The sequence below is a fragment of the Anser brachyrhynchus genome (genome assembly GCF_964034855.1).
Source record: "Anser brachyrhynchus genome assembly, chromosome: 16".
Classification (NCBI taxonomy): Eukaryota; Metazoa; Chordata; class Aves; order Anseriformes; family Anatidae; genus Anser; species Anser brachyrhynchus.
Window position 1 is genome coordinate 16,391,183 of NC_137734.1, and position 23,646 is coordinate 16,414,828.

At 50.5% G+C, this 23,646-nt stretch overlaps 2 protein-coding genes across 4 annotated transcripts in view; one reads left to right on the forward strand and one right to left on the reverse strand.

Annotated features, from left to right (window-relative positions):
- The window catches only part of L3MBTL1 (L3MBTL histone methyl-lysine binding protein 1), a 37,553-nt gene extending 23,228 nt beyond the window's left edge, over positions 1-14,325 (forward strand). For 2 of the 3 annotated variants that reach the window (XM_080557712.1, XM_080557713.1), the window contains exons 9-23: positions 1,397-1,488; positions 2,099-2,203; positions 3,113-3,248; positions 3,793-3,893; positions 4,938-5,089; positions 6,221-6,297; positions 6,723-6,808; positions 7,388-7,498; positions 7,783-7,897; positions 8,152-8,251; positions 9,273-9,470; positions 9,807-9,853; positions 10,826-10,983; positions 11,843-11,905; positions 12,876-14,325. In XM_080557712.1, coding sequence (XP_080413838.1) covers positions 1,397-1,488; positions 2,099-2,203; positions 3,113-3,248; positions 3,793-3,893; positions 4,938-5,089; positions 6,221-6,297; positions 6,723-6,808; positions 7,388-7,498; positions 7,783-7,897; positions 8,152-8,251; positions 9,273-9,470; positions 9,807-9,853; positions 10,826-10,983; positions 11,843-11,905; positions 12,876-13,010 — 1,676 coding nt within the window. In that variant the 3' untranslated portion in view covers positions 13,011-14,325. The remainder of the gene's footprint in view (positions 1-1,396; positions 1,489-2,098; positions 2,204-3,112; positions 3,249-3,792; positions 3,894-4,937; positions 5,090-6,220; positions 6,298-6,722; positions 6,809-7,387; positions 7,499-7,782; positions 7,898-8,151; positions 8,252-9,272; positions 9,471-9,806; positions 9,854-10,825; positions 10,984-11,842; positions 11,906-12,875) is intronic. The other variant, XM_080557714.1, reaches the window with a different exon arrangement.
- A 98-nt stretch (positions 14,326-14,423) lies between these two features.
- LOC308178768 (uncharacterized protein) lies at positions 14,424-19,161 on the reverse strand (the record flags this gene model as incomplete). The annotated part of the gene is made up of 2 exons (XM_080557825.1): positions 14,424-18,357; positions 18,881-19,161. Coding segments are annotated over 2 exons (696 nt in total), but the record flags the coding sequence as incomplete, so codon positions are not given.
- Positions 19,162-23,646: the final 4,485 nt, after the last annotated feature.

Below are 23,646 nucleotides of genomic sequence, written 5' to 3' on the forward strand. Positions count from 1 at the left end.
AATAGTGAAAGGTCATCGTTAAAGTCATTTTATAATGAAACTGTTCCAGCTTCATACTCCCCTCCATACTCCCCTGATTTTATGCTGAGTTAAACACTATTGAAAAGAGAGGTCATATTTGCTTGCCAGGTCCTTTTCTCTACAGTGTGAGCTCTGAACATGTAATCTTCCCTGCTGCTTACAAGTAAGCAGTGCTGAACCTTGTTACTTTCAACATTTTATTTTCTCCTATTTTAGAAGTACATCAGTAGACAAACTACACACCTGGATACTTCAGTGCAGCAGAGTAGGTGTACACTGTCTCTGGGTGTATTCATCATTCCCCAAAGCATAGAATTTGTACTTAGGGATTCCCTGAACATATTTTGCTGCTTTTTTCTGTCCTAAACAGTAATAAGGGTATTTGTCTTAATAATTAAATGAAGTATCTGTGTTAGTAACCTTGCTCACCAAAGCTCTGCTTTAATTTTGCCTGCAAGTTCCCATTTTTTCTGTCTCCACTGCCTCTAAGCCCAAGGGAGGAAGGAATAGGTCTGTCTTTCTCCTGCATTTCTGGCCTGTCCTACAGAAGACAGTCTGCCAAGGCTGATCTGCAAATGTTAGTTACTTAGTGCTGGACTAAGGACTGCACTCCTGGAGTCTGTTCAGGTGCTTTGAAGCAGGGAGAAAAAGTAGACAGAGGGCAAGAAATCTGGGTTGTATCTTCTGTGCCTTGGACAAGGTCTCTGTGGACTTCCTCAAGGAGTTGACAGCATGCAGGGTCACCTCCCTGCCTACAAAGAGACAATGCTGTCTTCTTTAAATGAGTGTTATAAGGGTAAATGCATCTCTATGGCATCAGAGTGGTCCTGGTATGCTGAGGGGGACTCAGCTGAATGTCTCAGAGTAGAGGATAGCAGAGCTGGTGCCTTCAGAGTGGAAGTGGGAGGTGAATCTGCTGCTGGTTTGATGTCTGGGAGCTCCTTGTATTCCCAGACCTCTAGATGGATTGTGCTGGCTGTCCCAAATCTGTCAGCTCTGTGGCCATTTTGGATGTACTGGCTGGAGGACTGGTTGCAGAAGTATCCTGATGTTTTTGCACAAGATGGCTTGTTCTTCAGGGGCCTTGCATGCCTTCCTAGAGTGTTGTACAGTGACGAAAGACATTTTGGTCACAGGGACCTGTGAGAGAGAGAGACCTTTTGTCTCTGTCCATCCTTGGACAGCTGGCTAGGTTTGTTGGAGAAGGGGCTCTGGTAGGACAGTGCTCGGCTCTGCAGGGATGCAGGACTGTGCGTGAGAGCGGGATGTGGCCCCCTCAGGACCCACGCGCTCACCTGCCCCGAGGCAGGCAGGGACTGGGGCTGGAGCGGACCCTCAGCAGCGCCTCTTGTGTGTGCGTTTGTGCTGCGCTCAGGTGCCAGCGAGGAGAAGAAAGAAGGCTGGTCTTGGGCGTCGTACCTGGAGGAGCAGAAAGCTGTCGCTGCCCCTTTAGATCTCTTCCAGGATGTGAGTTGGGTTTTTCCTGTCTTTTTCCCCTCTTTGGTCTTCTCTTTTCTTTCCCTTTTTTTTTCCCATCCCTCCTCTTTCTCCTCTCTTCCTTGCTTCCCTGTTTTGTGGGGCTCTGAGGGATAAGCAAGCACTCCCATCTTCACCTGAAGGTGACCAGTCAGCCTCCAGCTTTGATTTGCCCCAAGTCCCACTCCCCATAAGGATGCTGTCCCCCATCCCAAGCACCCCGTGGTCTGCCTGTGGTTCTGGCAGGTTGGTGGATCCCTTCCAGTCCTTCCTCAAGTCCAGGTCTGGGCTCTCCTGAGGCCGTGCTGGGTGCCGCACCCCTGCTCCCCAGGGTGCAAGAAGAGCCCAAGCCCCATGCCCCACTCCCTGTCAGCCCTGGGACACCCTGCCCTGACAGCAGCAACATACACAAACCTGCAAGGAGGTGGAAGAAGGTGTTTTTCTGTGTAAAAGGAACTTCAGTTTAGCTGACAACATAACCTGTTGCTCACAGTCTCCTGGGCCCAGCAGCTCCCGTAGCTTGATGGTTGCTCCTTGGGATGGTTCTAGACTCATGTACGTCTGTCATTTTTTTACACTGTAGCTTAATTTTTGTTTCCAGTACCAAGTAGCTTCCCAGCACAAGAATGGCTTTAAAGTGGGGATGAAGCTGGAGGGAATCGACCCACAACACCCATCCATGTACTTTATCCTGACAGTGGCTGAGGTAAGGCGCCTTTGGTTTCCTCGTCCCTCAGTCCCTCCACGGGCTCCTCATGCCTGCCCAGCAGGAGGCTCTACAGGAGAGGAGGTCCCTCTGGGGTGCTGGTGGAGGGCCCTCGCCTGCATGCTGCTGCCAGCACCACATGGGATGAGCTGGCACTCCAGCACCTCAGTCATGTTTCCTTCTAGCTTGTATGGGCGGGCAGGAGACAGTACAGTGGAGCAGCTGCCGTATCCCAGCCTCATTAATCTCTCCACCACCCTGACACAGCAGAGAAATGGGGGAAGAAATGGTGGTGATGGCAACAGTGTTTTACTTCTGAGTTGATGCCAATCAGACAGGTCTGAGCCCTGGAGATGGTGTGAAGGTGCCTCATTGCCCTTTCTTGTGTCCGTGGAGGCTCTCTGTCTTCGGGGCTCTCCATGTGGCCCCATGGCATGCCCCCAAAACAGCTTTGCATTGCAATGCTCCTCGGGCCCATAGGCAGCCAGGGAGATGAGCCATTGTTCTTGCTGCTAGAGATTTCACAAAATCAACATGGCGTTTAGCCAAAATCTCTGTGTGAGCACCTTCCCAGGTGCAGAAAAGGGAATCTTTGCACATTCTGGATCCATCAGATGCAGTGAATACAAAAGTGTCCCACCATGGCATCTTAAGCACCAGCCTGAACCCTTCTGCTTAGAGATGGCTTGTGGAGGCCTTGCACTTGCCTTGCTTCATGTCAGACACCTCTTGGGACTGGCACGTGCCTCCTGATTTGTGCACTGGCATATGATTGTGGCTCTTAAGTGCTTCGCTTCCTTAAGTGCTGTGCTGAAATGGTGCGTGGGAGGAGTGGTGTGTGGCACACCTAACCAGGGACAGCAGGAGGTTTCCATGGGCCTTTCCTTCTCCTGCTCTCCCTGTGGGTAGGTGTGTGGTTACCGGATGCGCCTCCACTTTGATGGCTACTCTGAGTGTCATGATTTCTGGCTGAATGCTGACTCCCCTGACATCCACCCTGCGGGCTGGTTTGAGGAGACAGGACATAAACTCCAGCCTCCAAAAGGTAAGGAGTTGGAGAGTCTCGGTTAGCAGGCCCTGTTGAAGGAGGGGGGTGAATAATGGGTCCCCAGTCAAAGAGTCAGAAATGGGGACAGGGTGGCTCCATGGGTCCCAGGAGGGATGATACTGTGCTGGGGGTTGCCCCATGACACCTCTTCAGGTACCTATCATGACTAAACTTCTCTGCTCATTCCCATTCTGGGTCAAAGCCCCATTACCCTGGATGTCCCGGTGCCAGGCCGGAGCCTGGCGGCTGTGCTGCCCTGACCCGGTTGTGGTGCACCCTGGGGCAGGCAGGACCAGTGCTCTCCGGGGAGGAGCTGAGCTCTGTTTCTCCACTCCGTTACTAACATTTCATAGCAATTAGAAATCATCTATTGGCTTAAACCATGGGCTGTGGGTGATGAAGGACTGTTCAAAACCCCATCCACCTGCAGCTGGACACACTTGGCAGGGTGAGGGCTGGATGTATTAGGATGGCTGGGCTCAGCCACATGGCCTTCTGTCTGGCTCTCTGTGAACTTGCTGCTCTCATTTCTCTTCATGAGGGGTTTTAGGTTATAAGGAGGAAGAATTCAGCTGGACAAACTACCTGAAGATAACAAAGGCTCAAGCAGCTCCTAAGCAACTCTTCGTGATCCGAAATACTGTGAGTGGCAGCTTCTCGTTCCTGTCAGAACCTTCAGGTTCCCCTCTGACAGAGTGCTGGGCTTTTCTCTGTCCACCCCACACTTCTCAAACCCACAGTGCAGAGGGACAGGAGAGTGCACTGCTTGCATTGCTTATCGAGATGTGGCATGCTTTGCTGCCGAGGATCTGTAACTTGGACGCTAGTTTGGTGTGCCCAGAATTGGAGCTGATCTGATTCGCTGTTTCATCTAGGTCCATCTCATGGACAGTTACATCTGTCACAAAGGTATTGGTTTGGGCCAATGAGAGCCATTACTCTCAACAATTATTTTGCCAAAGAAAACCAAAACAAAAACAGTTGATGTTCCATAAGTATAATTCTTTTGCCACTGTTTTCTGTCTTCATTATCTCTGTCTCTACCTTTTTTTCATATGGCAGCTTTGGTAAGGTAAGTGAGAGTACAGTGGAATGCAAAATCCTGATGGTTTCTTTGTTAGCTGCAGAGGAAACAGCCTCCTGATAAATCAGCCTCTTCAAATTATTTACTGTGTCTAAATCCTCCTCCTTGACTAATGGGTTCCTTGCCAAGGTGGGGATATATTTGCTGCAACAATCCCACTAGCACGCATGATAGTGGTTTGCACAGGTTTTGGATCCAAGTATTAAAGGTAAGGTAGGATGCAGGGCACTGTCCCACCTCTTCCTGCCAAGCCTAGGGCATTAGTAACTGCTACCACTGGGGGAGCATGGCTACAAATGTAATGCTAAATCTGAATCAGTGTAAGTTGGAGGCTGCTTTTCTCTTTGTTTATAGGAGATCCTGAGGGTCTGAAGACCTTTTTCCTCTTTATTTTTATCACCAGGCTGAGTTACTTACCCTCTGCCTGTTTTCTTGTGCGCCCAGGAGGGCACTGCTCTTCTGGGACCCTAAGTGGTCCTGGGCCTTCCTGGAGGCCAGAGATCTGGTTTGGGGCAGGTGCCCTCTTGCAGTGGGCAAGGTAAGCAGTTACAAGTGTGCTGGAATCTAGGCTGTGAAAGAAACCTGCCCCTCTCTCCTCCCAGCACGAGGCTCCTCCAGGCTTTGAGGTGGGCATGAAGCTTGAGGCTGTGGACCGCATGAACCCTTCCCTGATCTGTGTTGCCACAGTGACTGACGTGGTGGACAATCGCTTTTTGGTGCACTTTGACAACTGGGATGATACTTACGACTACTGGTAAGTGCACAGAGGCTTCTGGGTTTCCAGTGCCAGGGAGACACCGTGCTGCTGCTTCAGCAAGAGTGATGAGGTGCTCTAGAAAGCATAGGATGATACCACAAGCATGCTGCTGCTGACAGGCTACCAGTGACCTAGTGAGAATCATGGAATCATGTAGGTTGGAAAAGACCTTTAAGATCATCAAGTTCACCCATCAACCTGACCTACCTAGCCCTGTCACTAAACCATGTCCTGGGATGGGGACTCCACGACTTCACTGGGCAGCCTGTTCGAATGCCCTCTAAACCCCTTCTCCATGAAGAAATTCTTAATATTCAATCCAAACCTCTCCTGGCCCAACTTGAGAACATTATGAGACAGTGAGGCAGGGGGTCACCCACCTATGCTGGGGTACAAACTTTACCTGTCCAATGTCACCCTCTGGGCCATTGCCATGGCCTTCTGGTTAACACGGGGCTAAGACAGGCCCGATTACAAGCCATGGGCTGATGGGTGGGTAATTGTTTGACTTGGTGTGAGTGGGGAGGTGTCCCAGTTGAGGCCGATTAAGGTCAAGTAGCACAAGAAGGGGTGAGAACAGTTCTGCTTCCTGCTTTGTGGCTGAAGCTATCTGATGTTCTCTCTCACTTTGCAGTACAAGGAGCTGTGGGGTTGCAGCAGTTTCTGTCTGTGGCTGCTCCTTGCTCACTGGTGTTGGGCACAAGCAATGTCTGCTGCATGCTATGTCCTCGCATGTTCTGTGGTGTACTTGAAGCTGTGACCAGGGTGTGAGCCCCCCAGGTTGTCCAGATCCAACTGCTCTGAGCTCTGAAAGGCATGGCATATCTCCCTCCCCATGGGATTGCTTTCTCTGAGCAGCTCTGATGCAGGGCTTACACCCAGGGTGCATTCGTGTCCTGCTCCAGTGAGCTTGGGTACTCCCACAATAGCCCTTGCTCTGCTAGGGCCTGGATCACTCGGCGATAAGGGTGCTGTACAAAGCCTTCGTTTCTGCAGGGGCTTTTGCTGGTGGTGCTGGTCTTGGCTGTGCTGCTGGCTGGCCTGCTCAGGACCCTGGCAGCCTGCACTGTCTGGCAGTGGTGAGCCAGGTATTTCAGTCCTGTATAACAGTTCAGGTGTGTCTCCTAGGTGTGACCCCAGCAGTCCATACATCCACCCGGTCGGATGGTGTCAGGAGCATGGCAAACCCCTCACACCTCCTCAAGGTGAGCTGGTGGCTGGGGAACGCAGCCTTCACTGGTGCATCACCTCAGGGATGGGCCTTCTAGGGTGGGACAGAGTGCCTGGGGGCTCAAACCCCATGGCCTGTGCTTCCCTGCAGGCCCGGGCAGTTTCTTTCAGCGAAATCACAGCCAAGGTTCTTGTACATGTGTTCAGGTACAGCATGGTGTTTGTGTCAGGCCACGAGGAGAGATCAGGAAGAGACAAGCTATATATGCAGGCCCAAATGTTTCTGCTTCCCTTCACCCTGGGTTTTATGGTCCACGAGGAAATAGTAGCACGTCTCAATGTCTCTCAGATTCCCACATGCCTGACACAGGCTTGGTTGATCCTTCGAGGCAGTACTACATTCTGGGATACTTGATGTCTTCTAGTTTGTGTCTCACCTTCTGCATCTTCCCCCTCCTAGATTATCCTGACCCTGACAACTTCATCTGGGAAAAGTACTTAAAAGAAACTGGAGCATCTGCTGTTCCAGCTTGGGCCTTTAAAGTGGTGAGTACCACATTGTCTGCTCCATTGTGCCTGGGCAGGAATTCAGGTTTTCTCCATTGTCAGGTCTTCGCTTTTATGAAAAGTAAAATGATGTTTAGTATTCTCCTGCCACAGGCCTGGGATCTGGATCTACAGTCTAAGTTCAGAAGTCAGAGCTATCCTGGGCAAATAGTTCAAAACTGAGAAAAATGGGAAGTATGACCATCGCCCTTGGTAGACAGAAGCTCTGTGGTGGGAAATCATTTAAGTTTGCTTGATAGTTGTCTCCAATTGCTGCAACAGCAGATGTATCCAGCCAAGTGCAGCTGTGCTATAAATGCCCCAAATGTATCTCCTGAAGGCCTTCTTCCCTTGGGCAAAGATTTCCCATCTTGTTAAAAACACAGCCCAGATCACGGAGGGCTGTCCTCACTCTCTCCTGGTGTTCACCACGAGCGGCTCTTACCTGGACAGGACAGGGGACAGGGTTAGGAGCTAGGCTTTAGGAACACATTTGCTGCTGGGAAAGCAAATCAGCATCTGAGAGTCATGTGAACCTGGAGCTTGGAACCTGCTGATCTGGGCTTTTCGTTGTCCCAGCGCCCACCCCATGGCTTCCTGGTCAACATGAAGCTGGAGGCAGTGGACAGAAGAACTCCTTCCTTCATCCGAGTGGCTAGTGTGGAGGATGTGGAAGATCATAGGATAAAGGTGGGTTCTGGAGTCTCAATGCTGAGCCTGTGTCCAGGCACTGTGCTGGCTTGCTCCTGCCCTTCCCAACCCACTGCCAGCTGCAATGGCAATTTGTATAGAGGTCTGTAGAAGCACGCAGTGTGTAAGATGGCAGGTCCCAGTGCCTGGTTCCAGGAGCAGAGCAGAGTCTTGTGTTGCAGTTCAGCTTTGCTCTGCTTCTTGCTGTCAGCTTGGAAGGCTCCAGAGCTCCTCAGAGAGGTGCCCTGAGGTTTGAAGGGTGACCTCTCTACTTATCTCCCCAGATCCATTTTGACGGCTGGAGCCATGTGTATGATTTCTGGATTGATGCAGATCATCCGGACATCCACCCCATAGGCTGGTGCTCAAAAACTGGGCACCCACTGCAGCCTCCTCTTAGTAAGTTCTGGGCCTGGGCATCCCCTAATACCAGGGCCCAAATGTGCCAGATCCCCACTGTCACCATCACCTGTCCATGTGCAGAAAAGGGAGGGTGCGGTCGTGGTGCTAGCCAAGGGTGGGCAGGGAGGAAGGGCTTTTACTGCAGGGTTGGGAAAATCCTTCCTGTGTGGTGCAGGCAGGGAGCCCAGAGCCCTGGCTCTGCCTGGGGTTATGGCCACAACAGTGTGTCCCCTGTTCTCCTTCTGGTCTAGGGCCAAAGGAACCAGCCTCCTCTTCCCATGGGGGCTGCCCAACCCTGGGCTGCAAGAACATGCCTCACACCAAGAGCTCCAAATACAGCTTTCACCACAGGTGAGCTCCCCAGCTCGGCTCAGAGGGGCAGGCCAGCCCTGTTCCTGTGCCTTCCTCTGCTCCCCTGCACCTGCGCGCCCCTGCAACTGTCAGCAACCAGCCCCTGCACCCAGCCCGTGCTTGGCTCTGCCTCCAGCTCGGGGGCAGCTCTTGCTTTCTCTGGGCCAAGCCTGTGAGACAGTCTGGAGCCCGCTGCCAGGGGAACTCCTGACAAACTGGTGCATCCCCACCTGTGCATGCCCTGTGTCCCCCTATAGCTCCTGGGGACATTCTTCATGCCCATCTGCTAAGGGGTCGTATAGGCCTTGTAGGGGAAAGCCCCTACATACTTTTAAGACGCTGTTCATGGATGGATGAACATTGATGGATGAACATGGCTTTGAGGACGATATTTCTCCCACCCCTTGTGGATACCCTTTCACTGTGAGGTTGTAAGCTGGGAAGTACTGAGAGGGGATGTTGCATATCCCTCAGGGCTTTGTCAGTTGCTTGCATGACCCTTTTCAGGGGAAATCGGGACTGATGTAATGCTGATCCCAGCATGGCAGGCTGGCATCAGAGAAGAGGAGTGACTACAACAGAGAGTACTTGAGGATTAGAGAGGCAGATCTGGCTCTCGAGGGTTTCTCTACTGCCCACAGTCATAACACATGCTTCGTCCTTACTCTGAGGCTAGTCTGGTTGCCTGTTGGGGGCAAGGAAGGGAGTATGAAAAATCTTACGACCCCCGCTGACCTGCTTGATCAGCATTCTGGTGACTTGTACAGGGTGGCTGTGATGGCAGCACAGAAGGTAGGACAGGTGTTTTTACCTGGAGGAGCTAGGTTTGCCCTGCCTGTGAGCCAGTGCACATCGCACCCTGGATGAGGGAATTTGTTCAGCAAGTCTGTACTACACTTTGTCCGGCCTGGGCTATGGCTTCCTGTGGCTGAGGGCAGAAGTGTGGCCCTGCCACCAGGTGGCTTTACCCCTGTCCTGCCCCATGCTGAGTCTAACTCTTGCCTCTCTGTCTGCTCCCTAGGAAGTGCCCCACACCAGGCTGTGATGGGTCAGGACATGTGACTGGGAGATTCACAGCCCACTACTGCCTCTCAGGGTGCCCGCTGGCAGAGAAGAACCAGGGCAGACTCAAGGCAGACTTGTCCGACACTGAGGCCTCAGCTCGCAAGAGGAACCTGATGGGCTTCCCTCAGCGGAAGAAATCCAGGCACCACGGGAGGTAGGGCCGTGCCTGGCAAGCCCCGTGCAGCAGTGTGGGCCACCTGTGCTACACTTGGCATCCCTAGGATGGATGGCTGAGCTGGAGAGGCTCCTTGCCTGTGGGGCAGCGTGCTTGTAGACAGCTGACAATTGTTATTGCAGCTCTCTTGGGTCACCTCAGGCACCTCTCCTGTTTTTTTGTTTCACATTTTGTGTTATTGGCTGTCAACCCTTTTTACCAGGATCTGAGAGGTAATCCTTACTCCTACTGCCAAGGCATTGCTCTGTGCAGTGTGGAGAAGGGCACTTGGGCCAGTCCCAACCCAGTTGGAAATCAGTTTTCCTGTCTCTTTAGAGGGCGACCTCCAAAGTACCGGAAGATCCAGCAGGAAGACTTCCAAAGTAAGTGTGTTCCTCTGCCACGGTGTCTTCTCGGAGCAAAAGTGAGACTAGGGGAGCAGAGGTGGTGGCTAGCAGAGGCAGGTCTCTCCTTGGCTCGCTCAGTCAGACCTTGCAGAGGTCAGCACCAAGCTGAGAGGCTGTGTAGAGCTCATGATGTCAAAGCCAACCATCTGAGAAGGGATGTCCATGCCTCTTACCAGAGTTCTGCTGGGTCCCTTGTCACTTCTCTTGATTTATATCTGTGAATCTTTGAGTACTATAGCATAGGGAATTAGGACCCTCTCTCTGTGGCAGTGCATTTTCCTAGGCACTTTGTCTTATCCAGACCTGTGCCTTCATCCTATGGATGCTGTACCTCAGAACCTCAGTGTGAGGTGCCACATTACTGCTACAGTACAGAAACTGTTGATGAACAACAGTACTTGTTTGGCGTTTAGTTCTGATGATCAACATAAGACAGTAAATGACCCTCAGGTGGAAAGGTATTTCTTCTAGCCAGTATCAGTTTTACCATGGGCTGGCCTGGTGTTTACCCTAGTACTGGGATTGAATGAAGATCTCTTCTTGGAAGTCATCATTGGTGCACTGGAGCAGAGACAAGGGCTTAAAGCTTTGTTAAAAACCTGAAATGGGCTGAATGATAAGGGATGGCATTCTGGTGTGAAATTTGGCTTGGAAGTTTAGTACAGTATGGAAAACAGAGAGAAGGTGGTGAGAACAAGGCAAAGTCAAGCTTGTTGTTGCTAAACTTCTTCCCTTACCATCTGCAATCCCACCAAACTGAAGCCTTCGATGCATTACTCTCCTGTTAATTCGAGGGACAACCACTAGCTCTTGATAACTTGGACCCATGAGACCATCTGCTCCTAGCCCCAGGCCTGTCCTGAACAGAGTCCTCTCCAAAGCTTGTAGGGTGGGATGGGATGTTCTCATCGCTCTTCCTTGTGTCACACCTTGCATTTTTATTGCCAGCTATTTCTTCAGACAGTATGCACCAGTCGCTCTTCATGTCTGCCCTGTCTGCCCATCCTGACCGCTCTCTGTCACTCTGCTGGGAACAGCATTGCAAACTCCTGCCAGGGGTGGCTGGCATCACAGCAACCACAGTGGCCAAGTGGACCATCGATGAGGTAAGGCATGTTTGGAGGTTGTGTGCTGGCTTCTAAACCACTGGCATGACTGGGAACACTCAAGCTGGCTGTGCAATGCCATGGTACATGTACCAGGCACAGAAGGGCTTTAGTGGCCTCTTCCCTAGGCTATCAAGAAAGTGCCCCTTGTGGCATACAGTGTGGACAGCTGCCAGTCACCTGCCCTTAAGGCAGCTGCTGGGAGCACATGCACAACTACCAGATTCTAGCTTGACTTGGATGTGACATTAGCAGGGCAGGCAGGTGAAGGTAAACAGCAGTCTCTTCATTTAGCATGATGCAGTTTTACAAAGAAGTCAGTTTCATCTTCTCTAAGTAAAACAACAATGCAAAACTGTAGACTGCAAATAAGGAGTCACTTTCCTGTGTCTCCTCTGAAGAAATCTTTACATCTGATTTTTCCTTGTCACCTTCATTCACTTTCTTTGGCATCTGTAACAGCTATTCTTGAGGCCTGTGTAGCTGGCCTCTGGCATTGGAGAGGCAGCCCCAGCAGACAGCCCTGCCTGATTTCCATTTTAACCTTCTGTGTGCACCACTCCTGCCCCAGCCCCTCTGCTGGAATCATCTTGCTGTGCTAAAGATGACTTACTGGAGATAAAACGGCTGTAGCATTTGCTACTCTGGGGCTGGAGAAGGCTGACTGACACCCGTGCCTTGCTCCAAGAGGGATCTCTAGGCATGGGAGAGTGCTGCAACTGCAGCACTTTGCCCTAACAGGCACATGTTACCTTACAGGAGCCAAAAATGCTTCTGTGGAAATGAGGATGTGGGCTTGTAGGGTGTCTGCAGCCAGAAACATTGCTTCCATCTTGACATTTCACTCTGTTTGTTCCAGGTTTTTAGCTTTGTTCAGACTCTGACGGGTTGCGAGGACCAAGCCAAACTCTTCAAGGATGAGGTGAGAAGGGCTGGAGGATGAGTGAAGGCAGCCAAGGACAGCTGTTTGCCGACAGGGGAGGGAAGAACTGGCCAGTGCTGTTTCCTTCAGCAGCTCTGCCACTAGATGCTTAGAGCATGTCCCCCACCTGGCAGTGATTCCCATGCTGCATTCCAGTGTGTAGCTGTCTGCTTGTGCAGAGGGTAGCAGAAGGGAGATTCTGACCCCTAACTCGTGCTGCCGTGTTCTGTGCTGCGTGGGTGAGGGATGAACCCTCTGAGGAGGCTGGGATGGGGTAGTAGGGAGCATGGTGCTGCAGTCTCGGTAGCATCATTGCCTCCTGAGGGAAACTGCTTAATCCACATCCATTCATCTTCCCCCTCCTGCATCCTCTCACCAACACATCAGTTTGGAAACACTGCTGTCCATCAAGGAGGTTCATGGTTTTTAGACCCCTCTGTGGACAGACACGCAAAGGGAACGACTTTCTAGCATGTGCAATACACCCAGGGCAGGCTGATCACAGACACGCTGGGTACAGCAAGTGTTCCAGCCTGTTAATAAACGGCCCCTGTGCTTTAAGGGTGCTCAGCATGCAAAGCCAAGCTGGGGCAGCCTCCATCCATGCTGGTGCCTGGAGCAGGGAATGGCTTGGTGTTTGCCCAGAGTGGCTTGCCTGTTGGCTGTCCTGTTCCCAGAGCCTGGGCCAACTCCAATGGGACCGCCTGGGCCAGCCCCTGGATGGGCCTTTCCCTATCCCTGCCCCGATTCCGGGTGCATGAGTTCCCAGCTCTGGCTTATCTGGGGCAGTGTGGGAGCACCGTGGGTGGCCCCTGCCTTGCTCCATGTGAACAGGAATGCTGCTGTGGCAGCCCAGCAAGGGCTGTGAATGTAGCTGTGCATGTCCCCAGTGAGTAACTGAGCTGTCTGTCTCTGGGAGGTCACAGCCTGGGTTGTTGGTGAATGCCTCTGTCCCTGCTCTCCTCTCCAGATGATTGATGGCGAAGCATTCCTCTTGCTGACTCAGGCTGACATCGTCAAGATTATGAGTGTTAAGCTGGGCCCAGCACTCAAGATCTACAATGCCATCCTCATGTTCAAGAACGCTGATGACACCTTAAAGTGACTTTTCTTGGCCCCGTTGGGACCATCCTTCAGCACTGGTGCTGCCAATCTGTCTGGCCAGGACAGAGATTCCCCCGACCGCCCACAGCTTGTCGTGTCCTGCAGCATCTCTGCTCTCCCACCAGTCCATCTCCTGTCCTCTCCCTCACTCTCTCTCCACGCTGCCTCTCTGCTCCAGCGCTGGGTACAGGCTGACCACGAGCCTTGGGGGTGGCTACACAGGCAGCAGGTGGATGTGGGACTAGCCTGCGTCAGTGCGAAAGCTGCCCCGATGTCCTGCTATGACTGCACCTATTCGGGTGTGTTCAGGGATGGCGGAGCAGTGCAGAGGTTGTAGCAGCTGGGCACTGGCACCACAGCTTAAGCCACCGAGATAAGGGTACATACTCACAGGCTGGTCTTGCCTTTGCTCAGCAGCTGAGGGAGATTTTTTTTTTTTCTCAGTATGTTCCTCTCAGAGGGCTTGGATGCTCCCAAGGAGCTTCTGCTCACTTTGCCTTTTCCTATCTGAAATCTTGTGACTCGAGACTAGATGATAACTTTGCTTTGCCCCTTCACCGCACTGGGAACCAGCGGCCCATCTTTCCCCCACTGGGAGCAGTGTTTCCTGGCTGCAGCTCTGCCCATGACCAGCATCTCTGTTTTATTCCTCTTTACTGTAATGCCGCAAATCCATGGGGTCAGAGCTGGGTGGGTGCAGAACAAGCTCCATTTCCACTTGCACTTCAGGCTGTCTTCGACAACATGTCTCTGGGAGAAACAATGCTTGGTTAGTTTTTTCCCTCCTGCAGCAATTAAAAAATCTTCTGTGAAGGAGAGTCAGGCCTGCTTTGGCCCATTTGGGGCCTTGGCGAACCTGATCTCGTGGGTGGCATCCCTGCCTATGGCAGGGGGTATGGAGTTAGATGAGCTTTAAAGGTCCCTTCCAACCCGAGCCATTCTGTGATTCTGTGATTAGGAGCAAGGCCCTTTCTAGAGTTGAGACCGCTGCCAAGGGCAAAAAGTATCTGTAGGCAGAATCAGGGCTTGGTTCCTAAAGCATTCCTGACTTGACTGACTTGATCCTGTCAAGCTGCCTTCTCCCCCTTTTTTGCCCTTGAGAGGCCCTCAGGCTTTCTTGTGTGAAGAGCAGGATCCTCTGCTGTCTTCTAGATACCTTCCCTTCAAACCAAAAGAAAGCCAGCAGCTAACTGTTTTTCCTTCCTTCCTTCCTTCCTTCCTTCCTTCCTTCCTTCCTTCCTTCCTTCCTTCCTTCCTTCCTTCCTTCCTTCCTTCCTTCCTTCCTTCCTTCCTTCCTTCCTTCCTTCCTTCCTTCCTTCCTTCCTTCCTTCCTTCCTTCCTTCCTTCCTTCCTTCCTTCCTTCCTTCCTTCCTTCCTTCCTTCCTTCCTTTCCTTCCTTCCTTCCTTCCTTCCTTCCTCCCTCCCTCCCTCCCTCCCTCCCTCCCTTCCTCCCTTCCTCCCTTCCTCCCTTCCTCCCTTCCTCCCTCCCTTCCTCCCTTCCTCCCTTCCTCCCTTCCTCCCTTCCTCCCTTCCTCCCTTCCTCCCTTCCTCCCTTCCTCCCTTCCTTCCTTCCTTCCTTCCTTCCTTCCTTCCTTCCTTCCTTCCTTCCTTCCTTCCTTCCTTCCTTCCTTCCTTCCTTCCTTCCTTCCTTCCTTCCTTCTGTCCTTTTAGTAACATGCCACCTTTCCAACAAGGGTGCAAGCACTTTGGAAATGCCCACGTAACTCTCCCTTGCAATGGAGAAGGTTCCTGGCGCAGTCAGATATTCCGTGTGTTCCCAGGTACCAGGGATGAGCCCTGTAGCACCCACACTGCACTTGCTGTACTTTGTCATCCTGCGGGTGCTGCTGGAGCAGTGGTATGGCAGTGCAGTGCTGGAGGGCAGCCACCCAACCCAAGGGCTCTCCATAGTGTGCAGTGATGTTATCCAAGTCCCACATCCACTTTCTTTCTCATTCCCAAGAATGACATGCCAGAGCAAAACATTTTTTCCCCTTTTCCAGTGTCCAAAGACAGAGATTAAGGGTCTTGGTAAGTGCCCTAGCAATGTCTCTTGGAGCAGAACTGCCTTGGAAGCCACTGTTACACTTGGGTCAATCTGTTCTAGGATTCCCATGGAAATGTAGCATTTTGACTCTTTGTTACTGAATATTTGGGGTCACATTTGACCTGCTCTTGAAATGCCTGCTGCTTGCTCTTTATGCAGGACTTGAAACTGGTCCGTGTATTTATTTTGTCAATGCTTGGGTTTGAGTTAGCTCTCCCTCTCCTTTCCCTTTTCACTTTCTTTCACCTTTTCAAGCATTGTGGTGTGGCCAGCTGTGGAGAGAGGGTGAGTAGGAAAGAAAAACTGGGTCCCACAGTTACTCCTAGTCACCTTTGATTCATAGTAAATGGTCCTGAAGGTGGTCTCTTCAGCTAATGGGGAGTGTCTTCCTGGGCCACTGCGTGCTAGGGGAGAGGAGGAGCAGGCCTAGGACCTTCAGCTGTGGGACTCTTCAGGCAAGCCCTGCTGAGACATCTTCAGGTGTGATCTGGAATGGTTCCTGCTTGGCTCTTGTTACTCTTGCATAGGATGTGATTATTGGGCTTGTAAGGAAACAACTTATGAACATCCTGTTCTCGTCTACTCCCTTCCCTTATGGAAAGCCATTCCCCCTGCTGGAGAAGGGACTAAGCAGTGTCACTGGGTGCTAGGAGAGGAGTGTCAGATTAGAAACCGGTGTGAGTGATGGAGTGCCTTGTTTCTCACAGGGCTGCCCTGGGAAGCAGAGGTAGTGGTGAGTTCAGAAGATCCCTGCTGAAGGGGAAGGGGAGCCGTAAAGCTTTCAAGACCAGGCACAGCCAATGCCATCAGCTCTTGCTCTGTTGCATGTGGTTGAGCCATGCTCTGCCTGGGCAGCAGGCAAACAGGCAGAGGTGTGCGCTCTATACTGTGCTAGCCTTCAGCATCAGCAGGAAGCTATGCCAATGGCATAATGCCACACCTGGGCTCTTCTGACCTCCCTCTAAGCAAGCAGCCCCAAACCGGACAGGACTGCAGAGGTGCTTTACCTTGGCTGTGAGGTCTGGCTGCAGAGCTGGATCCCAGCCTCTGCAGGATCTGAGTTCTGCCCAGGGAGCAGCTGTGAGGAAAACCAGCCCCGCTTGAAAGGGGAGGGTCTCTGCTGTACACACTTGCCTGCTGCTTGAACACCAGTTCTTCAGCCTCTTAGGCTGTCTCTCAGCCCTTTGGGTACAAATCTTCTGGGTTGTTTTAGGTGAAGGAGTTATAGGGTTTGTAGATGGTCAAGGGCTATTTGCTGTTAAATCTTATAAGGCATTTTGTTTCCTTTAAAAAGGAAACCAAACCCAAAGTATTGTGTGTACATGTGGATGGGTGTTTGTGGGTACCAGTGTGGAAAAAAAAAAAAAAAAATCACAATATCATGTCCTCCACTGTTGGTGTGATGCTGTTTTATTGTGATGGTCTCTGAAGCCATGGAGGTGGCAGACCCCTGGCCCAGGGTCTCAGGCAACACATTCTCCATGAGCAGAAGTTGTCTCTGGTCCCAAGAAGGAAGCCAGGAGAAGGAAGGTTCGCTTGCACCCCTGGCCTTGGCAAGTCCTCTGTCTTCACAGAGCATTGACCAAGAGGCCCTCTTTAGGGAGCATCAAGGGCAGCTGTGACCAAGGCAGAAAGACCAAAGTTTCCTTTCCTGTTCACCCAATGAGACTCCTTGCAGGAACATCCACTGCTGTGTCACCGAGAAGCTGGAGTCAACACAGGGACTGAATTGGGCCCACAGGTCTGGGGCCTTCCTGAGAGCTGTGACGACAGCGAAAGCTTCTAAGTCAATGAAGGGTTTTTGAAGTCAAATGTATTTGTGAGTAGAGGCTCCCCACGCCTGTGCTCCCGTCGTTCCTGTTCCTGCTGGAGCCATGTGGGATGTCCCACCAAACACTGGCTTCGGGCACAAGGCATCTTCTGGGGTGGCAGTTCCACAGGTGGCTCTGGGTGCGTGGGGACTGTTAGAGTCTCTTGAGAAGGGATTTTTTTTTCCTTGTGGAAACACGCAGTGTAATGGTGCGAGGCTGAGGTCTCCATTTCTGAAAGCAGCCAGCCTGAAGCTCAGCAAGGAGGGTGACAGTTTTCTGTCTTGCCAGAGACCAAGTTTGTCTGGGTGTGTTTATGGCTTAGGGCAGCTGCCTCCTGCAGAGGCAGTCGGGGGACTTGAGTGCAATGAAAGGAGTTGGAGAAGAGGAGGGAGCCTTGAGAGAAACACAACTTGGATGCTTCTGCTCTTCTGTTCCTCAGTCCTCAACCTCTTTGGGGTGACCCCTTGGTGCACAGGAGAGGGAAATAGCCGAGCGTTGCAGCACAGCTCTGTCCCTCCAATCCACCCCTTCCTTCTTGGGAGGAGAAAAAGAGGGGTATGTTTTGGAAAGAGCGTGATTATGATAAAGCCTTTTTGCACTTTCATTCATTTTGCACTCATTTTTATTTTTATTTTTATTTTTATTTTTCAGCATTTTTGATATTTGCACCTCCCCTTTTTGTGTTTTCATAGCAAAAATACTTTTGTTGTAGCCAGTGAAGCTATCCCAAACTTTGTGTCCTGAGTATACAGAAGTTTAAAGGTCTTATATATATAAATTTATAACTGTATAAAAATAAATTTATATATATAGATCACGATGTGATGTGTTTTGTCAGTGTTTTAAAATAATAAATGAATGTGAGCAATGGAAGTCAGCACAGCTGGAGACTGCTTATTAAGACACATCCCAGGACGCCCCCACCTCCTGCCGTTGGGGCACCCCGGCCCCTGCCCATCCCACGGGAGGCAGCGGGATGGGGAGGGGGCTGATTTATTTACTTCAACATAAAGAACTTGAAGGGAAATCCTAGTATCAATCCTAGCGGTACTGGCCCTAGCTGGGAGGACACCAGTTAAAAGGGTCTCTCTGTGCTGGGTGCACACTGGCCCATCCACCCCAGGCGGCCTCTCCTTGAGGTTCGGGGGGAATGTGTCCCACCCCGGGGTGGGGGCAGCTGTCCTGGGGTGTGCCTGTGGCCCTGCACAGCCTCAGTCACAACCAGCCCCAGCAGGATCAGGACCGCATCTCCCAGGGCCAGGTGAGCTGGGTGTAAGCTACAGAGCGCAGGGAGGCACTGGCACTGGGGTCCCCGTGAAAAAAGGGGGGCCTCTGGGAGGAGCCAGGGGAGTTCCCAGAGCAAAGGACTCCCACGGAGGCAACAGGGGACCAAAGAGGACAAAAGGGATACGCAAGGGGCTCCGAGGGCAAACAGATGTGGACAATGGGACGTGCTGGGGAACTCCTGTGCTAAAGAGGGATAAAAAGTTTACAGGGAACAAAGGGAACCCCCAAGGGCTCCTATCTGCCTCCACTTCCCATGGCCCTGCTTGCTGGGAAATCCTCCTACTCACAGTTTCAGACCTGCCACCCAACCCAGTGTGCCCTGGCACTGAGGGCGAGGAAGATGCCAGGAACGTGGAACTGGCCCTCAGCCAGATGCTGCTGGACTGTGCCGAGGTGTATGACCATGCCAGGGATGGTAGGTGCCTCCATGCTGCCTCATCACATGCGCTGGCACAAAGGTGGCCACACTGCCTCCTGGCTCTACAACCCCTACCAGCTCCCAGTCCCTCCAGAAGTAAAACTGAATGCTCTGGATGTGGTGGTTTCACTCAGGTGGGCAGCTGAGCTCCACCACAGCTGCTCTCTCACTCCCCCTCCTCAAAGGAAAAGGGGAAGAAAATACGATGACAAAGGCTCAAGGGTTGAGATAAGGATGGGGAAATCACTCAACAATTATAATCACAGGCAAAACAGACTCAATATAGGGAGATTAGCGAAACTTATTGCCTATTGCTAACACACCTCCTGGGTCTGACCTGCTGGGGGTCAGATTTATTCCCATAGCAGCAGGCATAGGCACCCCCATCTTCTTGGGCTACCTGGGTGACGGTGAACATTGCCACATCCACAGCCAGCTGGGCTCTCTGCTTGACACTGATGTTCCCAGATGTGTACAGCAGCATGACTGCCCTGTGGCATTGACACTTGCCATGGTTGTGTCCCAGGATGGCTCCATCGCATGGTGTCACAGAGATGGAGGGGCTGGGGAGCTGTGACACAGGCACAGGTAGCAGCCATCAGAGCTGGATCAGCCCACACAGCCCCTCCGGCCCAACACCAAACCCTTTTCCTGACACCCACCCTGCACCTGGTGGCCCAGCAACATAAGGACACCCTTGTGGCCCTTGCCACATAAACCTGGGGCAGCTGGGTCGTCACTGGCCCATAAAGTATCAGGGCTTAAATTAACTAATGAAACTCTAAAGGTGACAGGGGTAGCAGGGACTGGAATAACAGTGCTATTCTGTGGGGACACCATGCTGAGACTAGGGGATTAAAAAATCACAGGGCAATTATTGTACGTACCCAAGGCAGGGACTAACTTGTTGGGAAGGGATTTGATTATGAGATTGGGCATTGGAATAGTAAGTTTTTAGACTAGAATAATAGTGTTATTAACGGAGTGCTCTCAGACCTTGAGAGCAAAGATATATTTGCCTTTGAGTGGAAAGACCCTGAAATGGGGTGGAGACAACAATACAAATGGACAGTTTTACCTCCAGGGTTTACAGAGTCACTGAACTTATTTGGGCAATTTCTAGAACAGATTTTGGAGCAATTCCAGCCTCTGGAGGGGGTGTATATGTTACAATATGTAGGGGATCTTTTATTGTCAGAACAGGAGACAACAGTTGTGAAGGAAGCCAATAACAAACCATTACACTTTCTGGGAAAAGAGGGCTTGAGAGTATTGAAAAATAAATTACAATATGTGGAAAAAGAAGACAAGTATTTAGGGCATCTAAGTGTCTGAGGGAAAATGAATAATAAATCCAGAGAGGTTTCAGGAAATTGTTGAGCTACCCTTACCCTAAAACTAAGAAAGAACTAAGAAAGTTTTGGGGGTTAATGGGATATTGTCGATTATGGATAGAAGCATATGTTCAGAAAACAAAAGGGTTGTATCTTAAATTATTAGAGGGGGAGCCTTATATACATGAATGGACAGAAGAGGAAAAGGAGTTAATAGAAAAATTGAAGCAGAGCTTAATGAGAGCACCAGTCTTAGCACTTCCCACATTAAAGAAGCCTTTTTAATCTCTTCGCTACCGTGGATCGGGGAGCAGCATTGGGAGTATTGACCCAGGAGTGGGGGATAAGCAGCAACCAGGGGCTTATTTGTTTAAACTGCTGGGCCCAGTTTCCAGAGGATGGCCTGAATGCGTTCAAGCTGTAGCAGCAACTGCTAGTCTGGTGGAAGAAAGCAGGAAATTAACCTTTGGGGTTAATTAAGAGTCAAAGGGAATCACAGAATGCCAGTATCACAGAGTTTCATTAGCATCCCAGAGTGTCACAGTGCCATAAAGTTGTGACGATTGTCATAGAGAGCCTTGGAGAGCCCAAAAGAGACATAGAGCATCACAGTGATATGGGTTGTCATAGGTTCTTATAGATGTTCACAGAGTCAATCATATGTGTCTTAGTGAGTCAGTCACAGTGTGATAAAGTGGCAAACCATTGCAGAGTGTCAGCGATTGTAATAGACACATAGACTGCCACAGTCACAGTCTCAACATGTGGTAGAGACTCACAGTGTCCTCAAGTGTCTCAGAGTGACATAGTTATCAAGCGTCACAGACACATAGGAGGTTATAGAATGTCAGTCTCACAGAGGAATACTGCCAAAGATTCTTGGATTCAAACAGCTTCATAGTGTCATAGTGTCGTGTCAGAGATTTTCACAGCACATTACAGTGTGATAGAAGATAACAGTGTCACACAGTATCATAAGTCACAGTGTCATAGTGTCACAGAGTGTCACAGAGCCTTCTAAGGTGTCCTTGGGATTCTTATACTGTCACAGAGAGCCACAGAGAACCATGGAGTGTCACTGAGCGTCCTCAAGAGTTATCAAGTGTTGCAGAGCAACCTAGAGCATCACAGAGTGATTTTCAGTGTCTTTGAAAGTTCAAGAATCATTGACTATCCTTGTGTCCTGGAGAGTCTTCGAGGGTAACAGAGGGCCAAAGAGGCCCACAGTGGCCCAAAGAGTGCCAAAGAGGTTCATTGACCAGTTAGAGCGAGTCCAGAGGAAGGCTACAAAGATGATCAGAGGGCTGGAGCACCTCTCCTATGGAGAAAGGCTGAGAGAGCTGGGGCTGTTCAGCCTGGAGAAGTTCTTATAAGAAGGAGGGTTCTTATAAAAAGATGAAAAGATAAAGAGATAAAAAGATGGAGAAGGACTCTCTACTCATGTAGATAATGATAGGACAAGGGGGAGTGGTTTTAAACTAGAAGAGGGGAGATTTAGACTAGAGGTTAGGAGGAAATTCTTCACTCAGAGGGTGGTGAGGCCCTGGCTCAGGCTGCCCAGAGAAGCTGTGGATGCCCCATCCCTGGAGGAGTTCAAGGCCAGGTTGGATGAGGCCCTGGGCAACCTGATCTAGCAGGTGGCATCCCTATGGCAACGGGTTGGAACTAGATGGGATTTGGGGTCCCTTCCAACCCAAACCATGCTGTGATTCTATGACTGAACATATTCTGAGAAATCAGCACTCAGGATGTAAATTCTCTATGACTGAATGGATGTAAATTCTCTATGACTGAACCATGCTGTGATTCTATGACTGAACTTGTACCCAGGTAAAAGACACGGGGGAAAGTGTTTTAATTGTTGTCTTTGTTTGTCACCATCCAAATCTGTTTTAATTGACAATAAATTTAAATCGGTTTTCCCCAGGTTAAGGCTGTGTTGTGTGTCAGGTTCACTGGCATTTATCTCCTTGTCTTTATCTTGACCTGCGATTTTTTTCACCTTGTGTTCTCCAAGTGTTTCTGAGGAGGGGGAGTGACAGGTTGACTGGGTGGGTTTCTGGCAGCTAGCCAAGGCCAACACACCATCTGTGTTATGAGTGCACGTTTGTGAGGCTACCATTGCTGGTAGGGCACCCAAGGAGTGCCTCCCTTAGCTCTCTGCAGGCTTTCTCCTCATCCTTCCCTCACAACACTGGGGTTTCATTAGCAATAGGAGCTGCTGTTGTGCAGCTGGGCCTGGCTGTTTCTGAGCTGGTCCATGTATCCTTGGAGCAGGTGGGACAGGTCACAGCAGCAGATACAGATGGGGAGGGGGGTGGTGAACATGCTCTCCTAAGTAACGTGATTTAAAAGAACCTCATGAGGTTTTAAGTTATGCACATTTCTCCATTTCTCCTAACTGGAGATTGTCCTTGTTTAAACCATTTAGAAAATCAGCCAAGCCATTTTCACTGTGCTCAGGGGAGAAGGAGGAGTTTCTCAGGCTGTTGTCTTCCAGCTCTTCTTCCTTCTCTGCCCCTGTGAGTCAGTGGGCACATAAGACCTGCTGCTGTCAGCATTTTTACAACTTTGGTTCTGGGTGAATGGCTCAGTCTCATGGTGACGGAATCACTCCAAATGTCCCCATACCACTCATGCCAGTTTTTATGTTTTCTAGATGTTTTCCCATTTTCAAACTCATGCTCGGGATGTTACATTAACACCTCAGATTTCCACTTTCTAGCCTTTTGTTCTACTCTCACATCTGTAACTCACTCTAGTTGGGCAGAATGCTACTGGTTTAGTGGAGCTTGAGACACCCAGAACTCTACTTGCATGCATTGTTTCCTGTGACCCCTTTGCCTCGTACTCTCACAGCTTTTGGCAAAGAAACATCCCTATTGCATGGTGTCCTGTCTTTTTTTTTTTTTAAAACCATATGGCAGCCACCACTTTCACAGCTTTATGAAGTCCTTTCTGAGTTTTCCTATTTTTTAAGCTCATGTGGATTGTATTTTTCCATTACTCGATATGGCCATAGCTCATCAACTCAGGGTATTATTTGTTAAACAAGAACAGGGGTTCCCCGGGTTGTAACTCTCAGCATTATAGGTTGTGATTGTACAAGAAGGCAGTGTGTTGCCTACCAAATCATCAGCTGCAGTCTACATTGTTAGCAGTCACCACATCATCTGTACCAATCCTATGGGTGGGTTTGCTCATGGGTCAAAGGTAACATTCAGAAGATTGCAGCACTGGGGTTTATCTTAAAATGTTGTACTAATGATGGTCTAGTGCAAAGACTCACACCAGCGTGTTAATCTAGAGATGGAACAGACATTAAGACACACATCTGTGATAAGGCAGATGACATAAAAGGGGACTGAAAGCGTCCTCTGAAACTGTCATGATCATCTCTGGGTTTTCACCCCCCTTTCATATCATGAGCAAACCAACCAGCATGTATCTTTGCTTGCTGGGTTCCTTACCCCAGCCTCACACTGCCTCCAGAGAAAATTCTCCTTCCTCCTACCCTGATGGTTTGCTAATTTTCTGTCAGCCAGCACCTGCAGAGCTCTGTGCTGCAAACTCTGCCTTGGCTCATTGACTCAGCTCTGGGTCAGGCTGGCTGGCTAGGCCTGTTCTGGTCAGCCCTTTAGCCAGTCTCTCATGAGGAACATTATTCACTATTCAAGCAATGCCTAAAGGCATCAGACTATGTAAAGCCCATGCAGTTCCTCATGCACAAGTAGTTGCTT